This window comes from Penicillium arizonense (genome assembly GCF_001773325.1).
Source record: "Penicillium arizonense strain CBS 141311 chromosome Unknown PENARI_contig003, whole genome shotgun sequence".
Lineage (NCBI taxonomy): Eukaryota > Fungi > Ascomycota > Eurotiomycetes > Eurotiales > Aspergillaceae > Penicillium > Penicillium arizonense.
This window is the reverse complement of record NW_019173280.1, coordinates 703,467-717,236: the sequence shown is the minus strand read 5'-3', so window position 1 is coordinate 717,236 and position 13,770 is coordinate 703,467. Positions and strand designations below refer to the sequence as shown.

At 49.4% G+C, this 13,770-nt stretch overlaps 6 protein-coding genes across 6 annotated transcripts; 5 read left to right on the top strand and 1 right to left on the bottom strand.

Moving 5' to 3' along the window:
- Nucleotides 1-24: 24 nt before the first annotated feature.
- Nucleotides 25-969, top strand: PENARI_c003G05723 (uncharacterized protein; the record flags this gene model as incomplete). The annotated part of the gene is made up of 1 exon (XM_022628396.1): nucleotides 25-969. One exon carries the CDS (start codon nucleotides 25-27, stop codon nucleotides 967-969), a length of 945 nt encoding a protein of 314 aa, XP_022492052.1.
- A 1,279-nt stretch (nucleotides 970-2,248) lies between these two features.
- Nucleotides 2,249-2,410, top strand: PENARI_c003G01909 (uncharacterized protein; the record flags this gene model as incomplete). The annotated part of the gene is made up of 2 exons (XM_022628134.1): nucleotides 2,249-2,295; nucleotides 2,320-2,410. 2 exons carry the CDS (start codon nucleotides 2,249-2,251, stop codon nucleotides 2,408-2,410), a joined length of 138 nt encoding a protein of 45 aa, XP_022491925.1.
- A 1,085-nt stretch (nucleotides 2,411-3,495) lies between these two features.
- On the top strand, nucleotides 3,496-5,204 carry PENARI_c003G04346 (uncharacterized protein; the record flags this gene model as incomplete). Its single annotated transcript, XM_022628301.1, has 2 exons — nucleotides 3,496-3,649; nucleotides 3,727-5,204. The coding sequence occupies 2 exons, from the start codon at nucleotides 3,496-3,498 to the stop codon at nucleotides 5,202-5,204; spliced, it is 1,632 nt and encodes a 543-aa protein (XP_022491625.1).
- Nucleotides 5,205-6,305: 1,101 nt separating this feature from the next.
- PENARI_c003G06306 (trehalose-6-phosphate synthase) lies at nucleotides 6,306-8,950 on the bottom strand (the record flags this gene model as incomplete). Its single annotated transcript, XM_022628438.1, has 3 exons — nucleotides 6,306-6,343; nucleotides 6,394-8,870; nucleotides 8,928-8,950. 3 exons carry the CDS (start codon nucleotides 8,948-8,950, stop codon nucleotides 6,306-6,308), a joined length of 2,538 nt encoding a protein of 845 aa, XP_022491683.1.
- A 1,289-nt stretch (nucleotides 8,951-10,239) lies between these two features.
- Nucleotides 10,240-10,946, top strand: PENARI_c003G02856 (uncharacterized protein; the record flags this gene model as incomplete). The annotated part of the gene is made up of 2 exons (XM_022628193.1): nucleotides 10,240-10,588; nucleotides 10,669-10,946. The coding sequence occupies 2 exons, from the start codon at nucleotides 10,240-10,242 to the stop codon at nucleotides 10,944-10,946; spliced, it is 627 nt and encodes a 208-aa protein (XP_022491983.1).
- A 919-nt stretch (nucleotides 10,947-11,865) lies between these two features.
- PENARI_c003G08390 (flavin-containing monooxygenase) lies at nucleotides 11,866-13,747 on the top strand (the record flags this gene model as incomplete). Its single annotated transcript, XM_022628585.1, has 4 exons — nucleotides 11,866-12,025; nucleotides 12,073-12,446; nucleotides 12,506-13,228; nucleotides 13,280-13,747. 4 exons carry the CDS (start codon nucleotides 11,866-11,868, stop codon nucleotides 13,745-13,747), a joined length of 1,725 nt encoding a protein of 574 aa, XP_022491783.1.
- Nucleotides 13,748-13,770: the final 23 nt, after the last annotated feature.

The following is a 13,770-nucleotide window of genomic DNA, read 5'->3' as shown; positions in this document are numbered from 1 at the left end:
GTATGATCCTTCAGGATGTGCATCATGGCTTGCAACCGATCCAATGAGATCCCCAATCTCTCCATGGATGAAGGGACCTACCTCAGCCAACAACTGAATCTGAGTCCTCAGTCTCGACCCGTTGATTTCTTCAAGCCTGATCCCCTCGCCGCCAACTGGACCTACGATAGTGCCATCGACCTGTTTGCCCTCAACCCCAATGACATGGAGTCCGTGCCCTTCGACTTCGCCGACAGCCTGAATGATCTCGACTCGAAGGACCTCTTTGTTGATCCGTTTGCTGCATCACCGGAGATCAGCGGGTTCTCCATGCCGATGCCCGAAGACAACGCCTCGCTTTCATCAGTATGTCTCACTACCTCCCAACCTATACTATACCACAAGGCTGACCTCTTCAAGGAACTTGATAGTGACGATCAAACATGGCCATCCAATGCCGCACGCCCATCAACGGACTCCACCGCGTTCGAGACCCAGTCACCAAACCAAAGCTGTGACCCGACCTACCAGTCTCAACCCCAGAAGAGCCGCACCTCAACAAGATGGTCATCAAGCCCCAATATCAAAGAGGAAGCCGAGACATCACAATCATCCAAGCCCACCCCCACATCCAGCCGCAAAACCCGCAGCTTCTCCCGAGACTCGAACCGCTCCTCAGGCAGCCAAGACCCGCAGATGCGGAACGCCGCCAAGCGTGCCGCACACAACATCATCGAAAAGCGCTACCGCACCAACATGAATGCCAAATTCGTCTCCTTGGAGCAGGCCATCTCACCAGCCGGCGTGCAAAAACACACCCCCAAGGCCGGTGCTGGTTCTCTTAAGAAATCAGAGATCCTCTCTAACGCACTCTCCTACATCGACAGCATCCAGCAGGAAAACCAGGCCCTGCACAAGGAGCTGGCGATGCTCAAGCAGAATATGCTACCGGGCGGCATGTGGCGCCACCCCAAGCACCCTCGAGCATGATCATGTGCGCAATGCACATCATGCCACAGCAATCTGTTGCCGTGTTTCTCAAGTATCAACACTTGTTCTCATGACCGTGACGTGTACCTTTAGAAGAATCGGGCAACAAGTTCCCGGTCGGCGTTTTGTTTGCCTTTTTCCTTTTTATTTTTGATCTGGCTGGGAGGCGCTCGGATGTGGTGTTGTGACTGGGCTTCAATATGGTCCTCTCCCATCTCTATTGCATGGTTTTCGGGTCCTGGCGACAAACAAAAGTGTTTTGTGTTCTTGTGATTCCCCTACACGCTCGGGAACTCATCTTGGATAGTGTCTAAAGCATTAATATAATTGCCAAGACTCGGATGGTTCATCCTGCTCAATCTCTCCACTTTCTCGCGTTCTTTTGGTGTATTGTCCGCATCCTGATTTGGAAATAGTTGCCCTCGGTGGGTTTGGTGTATATGACAGAAGACGTAAGCTCCGTTGGCACTCTTGTACCTGAATGCTAATCAGTTGTTACCACAGGGACTTGCCTCATGCTTCAGTTCAAGTGTGTTTCACCTCATGGCCTTATCACCACGCCTGGTCCAGTTCGGAACTTGTCGATGCTCCGCAGATGCAGGTAGATTTCAGCCCGGTGAGCCAAGATAAGGGAAAACGTGTTACCTCTCATGGAGACGCGGACTTGAATAACAAGATAGGGAGGAAAGCAGGACAAGAACGATGTTAGCCGTTGGTCATCTTCTCATGTCATTCCTTGATTGATAATTTCCGGTCAGGGCATAGGGACATCAGAAACACCCGGAGATGGCCTACCACCGACGCAGGGGGCAAACTGCGGACTTTAGTCCGCCCATTAGCCAAGTGGCCCAAAGATGCATTAAAGGAGGAACAACAGGCTAGAAGGCTTTGAGAATCTATCCATTAAGCTTGTTGGCCCTATCAGGATGGATCAGGCTCAAAATACCCAATTGGGGATAGGATGTTGCATCGTGCCTGACTATCCTTGTGATCTGCCTTCCCCCGTGCTCTTCTCAACACGTGTTTACCTCATGATGAATTGACTTTCAGAAGATGCTAGTGACAGCGAGCTTGTCGGTTTGTCGGTCTGTCACGAGAGAGTCGCCACGAGAATGATGCGGGCTGAATACCCCGGATCTCGCGGGGTCTTAGCCGTTCGATCGCAAGTTCCGATCCCAAACATACCTTATCACTATAAAAGGAAGGAGAAGGAGACTCAAATCACCGAGACACGGCGACGCAGGCCAATGACGGACCTCATAAGCTCTATGTATACAAAATGCCGCAGCCCTACTATTCAACGCCTCAGCCTGCGGCTACGCCCAAGTGAGGAGACGGACGCAAACCTAGTCCGTTTGTCGAGTTCTCGTTACGACGGCTTTCGAATGAAGTGGACCCTGACGCCTCCGTTTGCCGGACAGAACTCAAAACTGCTGCCTGAGTGATGCATCGATTCTGTCGTCTCGTCTATCCCCTTTCTTTAGATGAAGGGATCATCGACGTCAATTGCATTGCTGTACTGATTTGTATGATCCCCGAATGCTAACCTGGAAGCTCCATTCTATCCACATTGATTGGTGTCCACTTGATATCACAGCAAGTGAAGTTCCTTGGATATGCTATGGTTGCCGGCGTCGGAATCAGCAATTGACTCCACACGATGGATCTAGTATCTCGGCAGAAAGAGATATGTAGACATTCTATTATGGCGTTGGTTTACACGAGCTTAACCTCATCCCTGACGCCCCCAAGTATAGAGCCGCGGACTAAGTGCCGCCTATCGTCTTATCACGCATGGACTTTCCCTTTTGGGTCAGGTCGCCACTGATGATCCAACCACTTCTCTTTGTTGCTTCAGTTGAAGCTAGAGAATGAGATAGCGGAATAGATGACGAATTGCTCTGTCTACTGCGAAGTAGTTAGGGGCGATAACATTTGGACTTTGGATATATTGGTAAGAAATAGTTGAAGTGTTGGTAGTACTGTACGGTCGGAGCCCATATACTAACTATGCCATGTGGCAAAAGCCACTCTTAATTGGCAGCTACAAAGCATCTTCAGGGCTAAATCCAATTCTCTTACTAGAACATCCGTTAAACGTCAAAGAGACCTATCTGTGGAGCGCATCCATGGTCGAAGGCCCACTGTAGGAGGTCCTACCGAGGCGAACACACACTCCCCGCAAAAACCACGGAAAACTCGACAGGCGATGATCGTTTCTATTATCAACACCTCTCCAATCCATGACCAATGGTTTTGATACAATCCGTTGACTCCGTTGACTCAGTTCCCAGCACACACGTTATTGGCTTAATCAATCCCCCAGCTTTATCTATGTCTCCGTATTTACCCTGATTTTGTGAGGGGGTGGTCAACGCCAAAACGCCAGCGCTCAAGCTATATAGAATTCATATCCTCGCCATATCCCCTGTTCTTGTTCATCCCTTTGGCAGAAAATGGGCGCATTTCCTACCTGCTTGCCCATTCAACTGATCTTTATTACCTCCGGCTGAATCACACCTCGGGATGGATTTAGAGTCCAATTCACAACCCCTTAAGCCGCCTCTGACGGATCAGAATGTGCAAGATGCACAGGATCTCGCTGCCCTGGGCCATTCCCAGGCCCTGACCCGCAAGTTCGATATGTGGAGTATGCTAGCGCTGGCATTCTGTGTTCTCGGTACGTTCGCTCGCTCAATTGCGAAAGACCCCTTCGCCACCGGGGTACATTGGAATTGCGCTGACCCCCTTTCGCAGGAACATATTCAACCTTCGCTCAGGATCTCAGTAGCGGCCTTACCAATGGCGGTGCTATCACTATTCTTTGGGGTCTGGTGCTGGTCACGGTGTGCAATCTTTGCGTGGCGCTCTCGCTGGGCGAGTTGACTAGCAGCATGCCCACTGCTCTCGGCCAGGCCTATTGGGTGTATCGACTTTGGAATACACCACTCGGCCGCTTTGTTTCGTATATGTGCGCCTGGATCAACACCTTTGGATGGTGGACATTGACTGCGTCGCAAGTCGCCTTTATGACTGAATTCCTGCTGGGCATGAAGACCATGTTTAATCCGGAGTGGGATGGAGCCAACAAGGGCTGGCTCAACTTCGTCGTATACATCGGCGTCGTCTTTGTGTTGACTCTCATCAACGTGGTGAGTTGTCGCAAGGAGAAGATTCTTCCTTGGCTTAACAACTTCGTCGGAGTGTGGTTTTTCGGCTTGTTTATCGTTCTCTCTCTTACTCTGCTCATCTCGGTCGGTACCAAGGCCAATTTGTCTTTCCAGCCACCTTCCTTCGCTTTTGGAGCTTGGAAGAATGAGACTGGCTGGAGCGATGGTGTGGTTTGGTTTACCGGTCTGGTGCAGGCTGCATATGGATTGACCGCGTTTGATTCGGTCATTCATATGGTTGAAGAAATTCCTGCACCACGGAAGAACGCACCCCGTGTCATCTGGATGGCTGTCCTCTTTGGCGCCGTGACTGGATTCATCTTCATGGTGGTCTGTCTGTTCTGCATCCAGGATGTGGACAGTGTTCTCAACGCCGACCTGCCCTTTATTGAGCTGATGCTCGAAACAGTCGGTCAGAAGGGCGCCGCCGTCCTCATTTCCCTCTTCATCTTCAATGGACTGGGCCAGGGCATTAGTGTTCTTACAACTGCTTCTCGTCTGTCTTGGGGCTTTTCCCGTGATGGCGGCGTGCCCTTCAGCAAGTACTTCAGCCACGTCGACCCAGTGTGGCAAGTTCCAGCCCGGGCTCTCTGGGGCCAGGGAGTCATCATCGGTCTCGTCGGCATTCTCTACCTCTTCGCCAACACAGTGCTGGAGGCCATCCTGAGTGTCAGTACCATCGCTCTGACAGTCTCCTATGCCATGCCCATCCTGGCACTATTGGTGACTGGTCGCGAGAAGCTACCGCCCGGCCCATTCAAGCTCGGTCGCATTGGCCCATTGTTGAACTGGGTCAGTATCATCTACTGCATCATCACCACCATCTTCTTCCTTTTCCCCGGTGCTCCGAACCCAGCACCCAGTGATATGAACTTCGCTATTGCGGTATTTGGAGTCATGTTGGTTATTGCGCTTGCTTTCTGGTTCATCCAGGGTAGCCGGACTTACCTCCAGACGGAAGATTCCATCGCTTCTATGGTCTACGCTCACCACTTGGAGCTCAATGAGCCTGGGGCAGAGGATCGGCCTGTTGTCCAGGCTCCAACCGTGGTTGAGGAGAAATAATTGTTCATTCTTTGATATTTGGAACCTTGTTCAAGCATGTACATACGCACACTTCTTATGTTTCTTAATATATGTGGTCGCATAGACAATATAAAATCAGCGCAAGGTATTACTAGGGTCGCACATATTGAAGACCGAAGGGACCCTTGTGGCCTGTACATGTAGTTCGCCAATCGTCTGCGGAACTGCACGTAGTATCCGCTGTCTAGCTTATTGACCGAGTTTCAATTTCCGATGGCGTCGATTTGCATGTTGGTATACCGGCTTTTCTGAACTAAAGAGATCGTCCGTGGAGAATATTGTGTAGCAACGAACAATGGGGTGTGTATCTTTTCTAATTTCGGACTTCTGGATACAGATGTATTCAAAAACAAGACATCAAATCTAGTTCTTCCTTATCTGTAGGTATAGATGCAGGCTAGCTGTAGCAAAAATAAAGGTGCGACGATAAATACACTTTTTTTGCTTTTTGAGAACGAGATGGGTGTATCTCAAAGCCGCCAATGAGGCCAGCAGGTTAAGTGTGCACGAAGTATTTATTCTCAGGGCGGATCATGTATACACACAACAGGCGCAAAACAAATTTACACGGAGATCCTTTATGACATTGGTCTGAAAAACAGAGAATCTTAGCAAGCTTTGGGCCTTAACTCTACCACATTGTCTCAGATTCTGACTGATAGTGCCCTTATTTCACTCGGGTCAACATCTCTATCCCCGGAGGAATGTACTGTGCTGGTGGTAGGTGCTGGACGGTGTCAAGCTCCTAGATGGTGGTGGGCTGGAAGAGAGATTACTCAGCGTGTATTAGTCAAGCTGATTTTGAGAATGTCTGTAGAAATTGATGCTAGATGACTATATTCTTTGATTCACAACCGCATTTTGCGGTGCTGCCAAGAGCGCTAAGATCGTACGTTCGGTTGGTGACCATTTGAGGAATTTTTCTCTCGCTTTAGTGAGCCATAGGTTTGTTTTGACAATCGTCGAATGAAAGGCCAGCTCGTTCGTAACTATCCCTGGCCATAATAAAAAGCGTTTGCTGCGCGCATTTCATCGAAGCTATTTCTGTTGCCTTTCCTGCAACAATACCGAGCGGTTGCCCTAGCAGGAGGCCAGCTGCTGCAAGCAATCCAAAACACCTGGTTAACGTTAGCAGCCAAATGGCCCTTCATAGAATGGCGCGACCTACCTGTCACCCCTTGTGTCAACGTGGTCTTGGCCTCCGCACTGTGTGAGCCTATGGTCACTGTCATGGTATAATCGACTACTCCGGTGCGCTCTAGCTCGTTGGCCCACCCGAACAGATGTTCATCCTCGCGGTTAACACCGATGGTCAGCAAGAAGTCAAACTTCGGATTGTTGGAGCTTTCCACATAGCGCCACACCACTTCCGCCGCGAGAGCCTTCTTTGTGTTTATGGGCTCCACTATCATAGCACTATCAAAGATAACGGCGTGGATGCCCTGGCTCTCACAAGCATCGTTAATCTGATCGGCACACTCAGCTGTAAGACGCCTAGCCATTTCTCTGTCGGCCACCGACCCATAGTGAAAGACGAGCGAGTAGTGGCGGGTTTCAACCCAGCTTCCTTCCATCCGCTCCTGAAAATATGTCAGGATATGCGAAGGCCCGTCTTTCCAGACATCAGTATATGCCTGGTCCACTAGCTGGATCCACTCATTTGTGTGCGGTTTACGCAAAAAGCACCCATTTTCGGCGATCAATCCCACACCAATGACATGACAGAATTGTCTCTCTAGTTCCTCCGGCATTCGCGAGCTCATCACGTAAACATCGTTGGCAGCATCGTCTATCAGGTCGGTCAAGATCGTGATTGTACGTTGTGGTGTGGCAAGGAAGACGTTATTCGGGGAACCCCAGGGTGCTAATGCGCCTTCGTATTGGATAAACATCATGCGGCGGCATGCCTGTCGATACCGCTCTTTGAGACTAGCGATGGAGAGACATGGCTTTGTCATTCTTCGGTGCGATAACTGCTTGTGGCAGACACAAGCCATACTTTCTTTGAAAGACTTAACCCAATTAGTTGCTGAATTGTCGAGTACTAATTGGTGAAGCTGCTCCCAATCCTTCTTTCGTTCCCTCGGGTCTCGGATCAACGCCGTATGCATCGCTTCTGCGCATTGATGGACGTTCCATGGGTTGACCAAAAGCGCATGATTACTAAATAAGGATGCGCTACCGGTGAACTCGCTGAGAATCAATGAACCGTACCCCTTGTTATTAAAGCGGCCGTCTTGACAGTAAACGAATTCGTGGCTGATCAAATTCATTCCTTCTCGAAGGCTAGTGATCATCAAAACGTCTGCCGCTGTGATGAGCGCAAGGTACTGCGGAAACATAAGATCCTGCTTGAGAAATACTAAGGGCTGATGGTCGAGAGTTGCATAGATGGAGTTGATTCGCATTGCAATGTCGGATATACTCGCTTCTAGCTCAGGCTGCTGAGTGCTGCTAGTAGCAACTTGTATCAGAACAACCTGATTCGCCCATTCTGGGTATATATTAAGGAAATGCTCATAGCTTAACAGCTTCTGACGGATCCCTCCAACGGCGTCTATCTTGTCACAGGAGACGATGAGCCGCTTTCCCCGGTGCGCAGTTGAGATGTTGTCCATCCAGTGTCTGATATCGGCTGACTCCCTGCGTCGGTCCCAAGAGGTTGGATCAATGCCAATAGGAAATGTGCCCACCTTTATGAAACGATCTTCTAACTGAATCCCTGCGTCGGTAGCTTCCACGGAAAGGACTCTACCGCACGCCCGGAGAAAATGACCGGAGTACTCGGTTACTTGAAAGCCGATCAAATCAGCACCGAGCATGCCTTCAAGGAGCTCCTTGCGCATGGCCAAGCACCTGAAAACTTCAGAGGATGGGAAAGCAGAATGAAGAAAAAATCCGATATGGGCGTCGGGGAGTAATTTTCGGAGCATGGCTGGGACCAGCATCAAGTGATAATCCTGCACCCAGATGGAATCGCCCCTCTTCCAATTTCTGGCGATACATTCCGTAAAAGCCTGGTTGACACTCACGTAGTAGGCCCAAGAGCAGTCCTGGTAGGCTTTATTCTTTGGGCTGTCGGGCACCTGATAATGGAAGATCGGCCAGAGAATGGTTTTGCAAAAGTGCGTGTAGTGCCCGTCAAAGTCACGGTCGCAAACAAACACGGCCAGAGATTCATACTCATCTTTCAGTTTCCGCTCAATGGCCGTCCGATCGCAATACTCTATTGAGTCCGTTTGTATTCCGAGCGTGCCCACCCACATTGTGTCATTGAGATAGCCAACGTGCGCAGCGGAGCGTATGGCGTCCACTAATCCGTCATTTCCTTTTTTTGCAGTAATAACACTCCATTGAGGCTCCCCTTTTGTGCGTGGCCAATTATCCGACCGCGGCTTTGGGGGAAACGGATAACCCACACCCTTTCTTGCTCGAAGGGGCGGGTCGGAGGTAAATATGCGCTCGTTGTCCGTGGTAGCACCAGGGGACAAGTTATCTCCTTTTAGTGTCGTATCACTTCCGCAGCCGCCGTCACGTCTACTCGGTAGTGTGCTGAGGCATTGCGGCAGGCGGGCGGGGGCTGGTGATTGAACTTGAGAGGACCCGCATGAATCAATTTGGCGGGTCACAGTGTAAGGAAGAAAACTAGATTATGGTGATGAATGTCAGTATGCGCGGAGGTAAAAGCTCATGACCACATACAGAGACACGACGAAAACTGTCATAGTAGCGCTTATCAAGACTCAGGCTGGTTGGAGATGTTTCAATTATAAGGAGTCAAGAAGTTCACAATATGTAGATGTAATATACAAAGACACTGTGAGTTTTGGTTATAAGTGTAAGAAACACGTCATTTTCTTGTATCCGTGGAGCCCGAATAGTGGTTCCCCAGCCCGGTACATGATATATTTTCTTCATCTTAGACTACGTCATTATGGACTAAGTGAGAATGGGGATTACTATTTCCAGGAGTGGTAATTCAAGCCCTTCGGTCTAGTTTAGTCTCAATCCCCTGCTGAGCAGCACGTGCGTGTCCACTGCAATTGAATAATACTTGTAATGTCCTAATGCTAAATACCTTGCTCACATTCCAGAACCGAAACCGACACTAAGAAACACTTTGCTCTCTTTAAGCCTAGAGGAATAGATACAATAAAATAGACCTAAATTGACGAGGGCTTAAAATTTGCGGGATAGTTATAATTCACGACTAAGGGGAAGTGCCAAAGTGGGAAATAATTCACAATGTGATCAGATTACAACTAAAGTAAGAGGATGCCATCATACCACTGTGTTTTCTCATACTAATTTGTTATCACACCTTGAGACATCTGCAATATGTTTTCCGGTAGAGGAGCTGCGATATGAACGGCTCATGTATCCATCTCACCCTCCTCCTTAAAACAACTGACCTGTGTGGTCAATATGCATGTACTAGATATTTAGATTTAGGTGTGGCGCAAGGTTAACTATTATTTATGAGTAATTTCTTTTTTTGCTTACTCTGGTGCTATAAAATAACAAAATCAGCGGGTTGAACTGTCTGTTTAAACTGGCTTAAGTACGCAAATGTTTCATCAACTGTTTAAGTTTGGCTTCGGTACACGGAGTGATTAATTTACCCGGTAAATGTATGCATTTCCAGCATTGAACCTAACAGCCCTGAGGTATATTGCTGGCCAAAAAAACATTCCACGTATAGCTGGCAATCAAGCGTGAACAAACTGCAAGGGTAACTGCCTACCATCAGGTACGCAGTGCATGTCAATAATACCATATGTACAAACTAATATGTTTTCAGCAGTACATTGTTTAGTACGAAACAAGTGCGGAACGTTCAGATGCGTAACTGATTCGACGGCCGGGTAGCACAGAAGACAGGTGAAAAAGCCTTGAACTGTATGAACAACTCAGGTTGACATTGGAAAGCTCACTCCTCGCAATCACCAATTGCAGCACGTAAGGGACGCCCCAATGCTTTCCGAACTGCTGGACAATGCCACACTCCTCTAGGATGTCAAAATCGGCCATCGACTGGTCTCACAGCGCCTCATACTACGCCAGTCCCTATATCCGCATTATCGGAGATGCTAGGTGCTTCATTGAGCCCCCTTTCCCGTCCGGCGTGCATCTAGCTCTCACCGACGCACTCTCTGTGGCCGTTTCAATATGTGCGACGATCAATGGCGGCTTTAGCGAGCGCACGGCAGCAAAGTGGTACTCACAGCGAATTCTTGAGGCTTATACATGGTCCCCGGTAGTGGTGACCAGCGCATACGCACAGAACACGGGAAAGGAGCGTCGGGTGTTGAACGAGCCTGATGATGCAAAATTTGATCATGCTTTTAGCTTCTTCCCACCCAGTGGGTGTCTTTCTCTTGTCATCTATGTCGTCTTCAGTCTTCCTTGTGACCGGAGGTACTGAATTCATGCTGGTCAGTAGTCCAAGGGGTCGCGGAAATTGGTGGAGGAGAATTGAGTCGTGAGGACATGGCTCACTCAGTCGAGTATTGGTTCCGAGTCATTCGTAAGGTGGATGGAACTATGAGCTTGACTTCAAATGGAAACGAGCTGCGTGAAGATAAATATGAACAATTAACGTGCGATCGCATGAAGAAGCTGGAGCTCGAGTCGGATCTGAACAAGTTCCGTGCTGACGTTGGGAATGAGATGACCGTCAAGCTTCACCGGGGAGCTCTAGGGCTGATGAAGGGGGATTGACAGTCGTATCGAGATCACGAAAACCTTGAAGTGATGAAATACTTGTGCAAGATTGATTAACATAGGGGGGATTTTATTCGTGTCTATGCAAATAGCTGACAGTTTACTACATGAAAGCAAGGCCTTTGATCTAGAGGGGGTATTGAAACCTGCAGACCGAACAGTCACTGACGTCGAGACCTATTAAAAGCCGCCAAATTCCCAGCCCTGGTCGAATCCGACTAACTTAATCTTTCAGGGCTCTGCGTAGTAGACAAGAATCCGATATCTGCAAGAGTCTGTACATTCTTCCTGGCAGAGTGAGCGAGTAGTTTGTTCCCATCTTTGCCGACGACCACAACCGTGGCCTGGGATACCGGACTTTTGACCTTCGCAGGTCTTGTCTATGATCTGACGGAGATGCGAAGGCACTTGCGCATCGAGATGCATAGTCTATACGAGGAAAAGCGAGAGATCGTGCGGGGTATTGTGGGTATGGAGTACTCTGGCTGAAAGCAAGGGTCCTGGGAGACTGAAATCGAGTCTTGTTTAGCGACAGGCTCAAAAGCACTGTTGAAATTGGTTTCCCTTCCCTGCAAATCCCCTAGTTTGCCTCGCGGTTTGCGCAAACGCTGCGGAACGGAACATCTCTGGATTGCGGACGGGACGGGATTAACCGCAACTAGTGCCCGAGGGGATCCAATCAATGGTAGCTGCAGTACATCAGTGACACGTGGGGAACGTACACTGGATTGAATTGACAAGGTTGCGGGTATCTTGTGATATTTTCGAAGCCAACGCTCACCTCAGCAGGAATATATGTATCAAATACAATATAATTTGGAGCTGTCCGAAAAACGAAAAGTTCTGAAAGTCATCTCAAACTCTAATCCTCCGAGTACTACAAGAAGTGCAACACGTGATCGTTTAAATCTCCAAGATGGATAGATCCAGAGAGACAGCCTCTATGCCTAGGATGCCTAACAGGTTTAAGAAGTTTAGCACCGAGCTCACTGATTACTCGGTATTCCACGCCGATAAGTCCGGACCATATGTCGAAAACCTCGAGGTCGATGCTTTGGTCGTGGGTGCAGGTTTTGGTAAGTCGGTATACCTTACATGCATTGTCTCCCTGCTAACTAAATAGCCGGTGTATTCATGCTCAAGACCCTCCGCGATCGCGGCCTGAAAACGGTCATTTTCGAGGCAGGCCACGATCTGGGTGGCACCTGGAGATGGAACTGCTATCCTGGCGCCGGCGTCGACTCCGAAGTTCCGGAATACGAGTTCTCTTGGCCCGAGGTATACAAGACATGGAACTGGCCCAGCAACTACCCTGACTACAAAGACCTGCGTGCTTACTTTGACCATGTCGACAAGGTAATTGGTCTCAAGAAGGACTGCTCTTTCAACACCGTGGTTGTCGGGGCCAAGTTCGATACGGAAGAGGGGAAATGGAACATCAAAACTGCAGATGATCGGACGGCCAAGGCCAAATACCTTGTTCTCGGAACCGGTTTTGTGAGTATCGCATCCCTCATTCCCTCATTCAACTGCACATCTACTGATGAAGCGTTTAGGCCGCCAAACGTTATATTCCCCCATGGTCCGGTATGGACGAGTTCAAGGGCATCGTGCACCACTCGTCTTTCTGGCCCGACAAAAATATCAGCGTAGCGAATAAGCGCTGTGCTATCATCGGCACTGGTGCCTCGGGTGTGCAAATCACGCAAGCCTGGGGCCCTGAGGCGGGCGAGCTGAAAGTCTTCCAGCGAACTCCTAATCTCGCCGTTCCAATGCGTAAGCGCAATCTCACCGTCCAGGAGCAAGAGCGCATCAAGCCCTGCTACCCAGAGCTGTTCCGGTTTCGTGAGACTAGCTTCGCTGGCTTCACATATGACTGGTGCGAGCGTAACACATTTGACGATACCCCGGAGGAGCGCGAGGCGTTCTACGAGAGTGTTTGGAAGGAAGGTGGCTTCCGCTATTGGGTTGCCTTGTATAAGGATAACTTGTTCAATCCGAAAGCCAACAAAGAGTCGTACAAGTTCTGGGCCACGAAAACCCGTGCTCGTATTGGCGACCCTAGGCTGAGGGAGCTGCTTGCTCCGTGGGAAATGCCGCACTACTTTGGTATTAAACGGCCATGTTTAGAGCAGAACTATTACGAGCAGTTCAACCGGGAGTCAGTGGATCTAGTCGACATCAAGGATAACCCGATCAAGGAGTTTACCGAGACCGGCATCACCCTGGAGGACGGAACTCACCATGAGTTTGATGTCATCGCTGTCGCAACTGGATTCGTAAGCTCCGCTTGATACAACCAAAAGATGATAGAAAAATAACAGTCACAGGATGTTGTCACCGGCGTCATGACCCAGCTCGGTCTGGAGAGCATTGACGGTGCCAAGCTCGACGATGAATGGATCCCCGGCGCAAAGACCTACCTCGGCATGACTATCAGCGGCTACCCCAACATGTTCCACATCTATGGCCCGCAAGGTCCGACGCTTCTGAGTAATGGTCCGACGTCAGTTGCCGTGCAGGGCCGGTGGATCGCCGACGCTATTACCAAAATCGAGGCCAATGGCATCAAGTACATCAACCCCAAGGTCGAGGCAGCTGATGAATGGAAGAAGCATATCGTTGAGCTCAACGACAGAACTCTCTTTCCCACGACGAGATCAACATACATGGGTGGTAGCATCCCTGGCAAGGTTTATGAACCAGTATGCTACTCTGGTGGTATCCCTGCTTATGTCGCTGAGATTCGAAAGGCCCTGGACAATTTGGAGGAGGGATTTGACATAGTTAAACGTTGAGCGGAATTCAATGGCGTAAACGA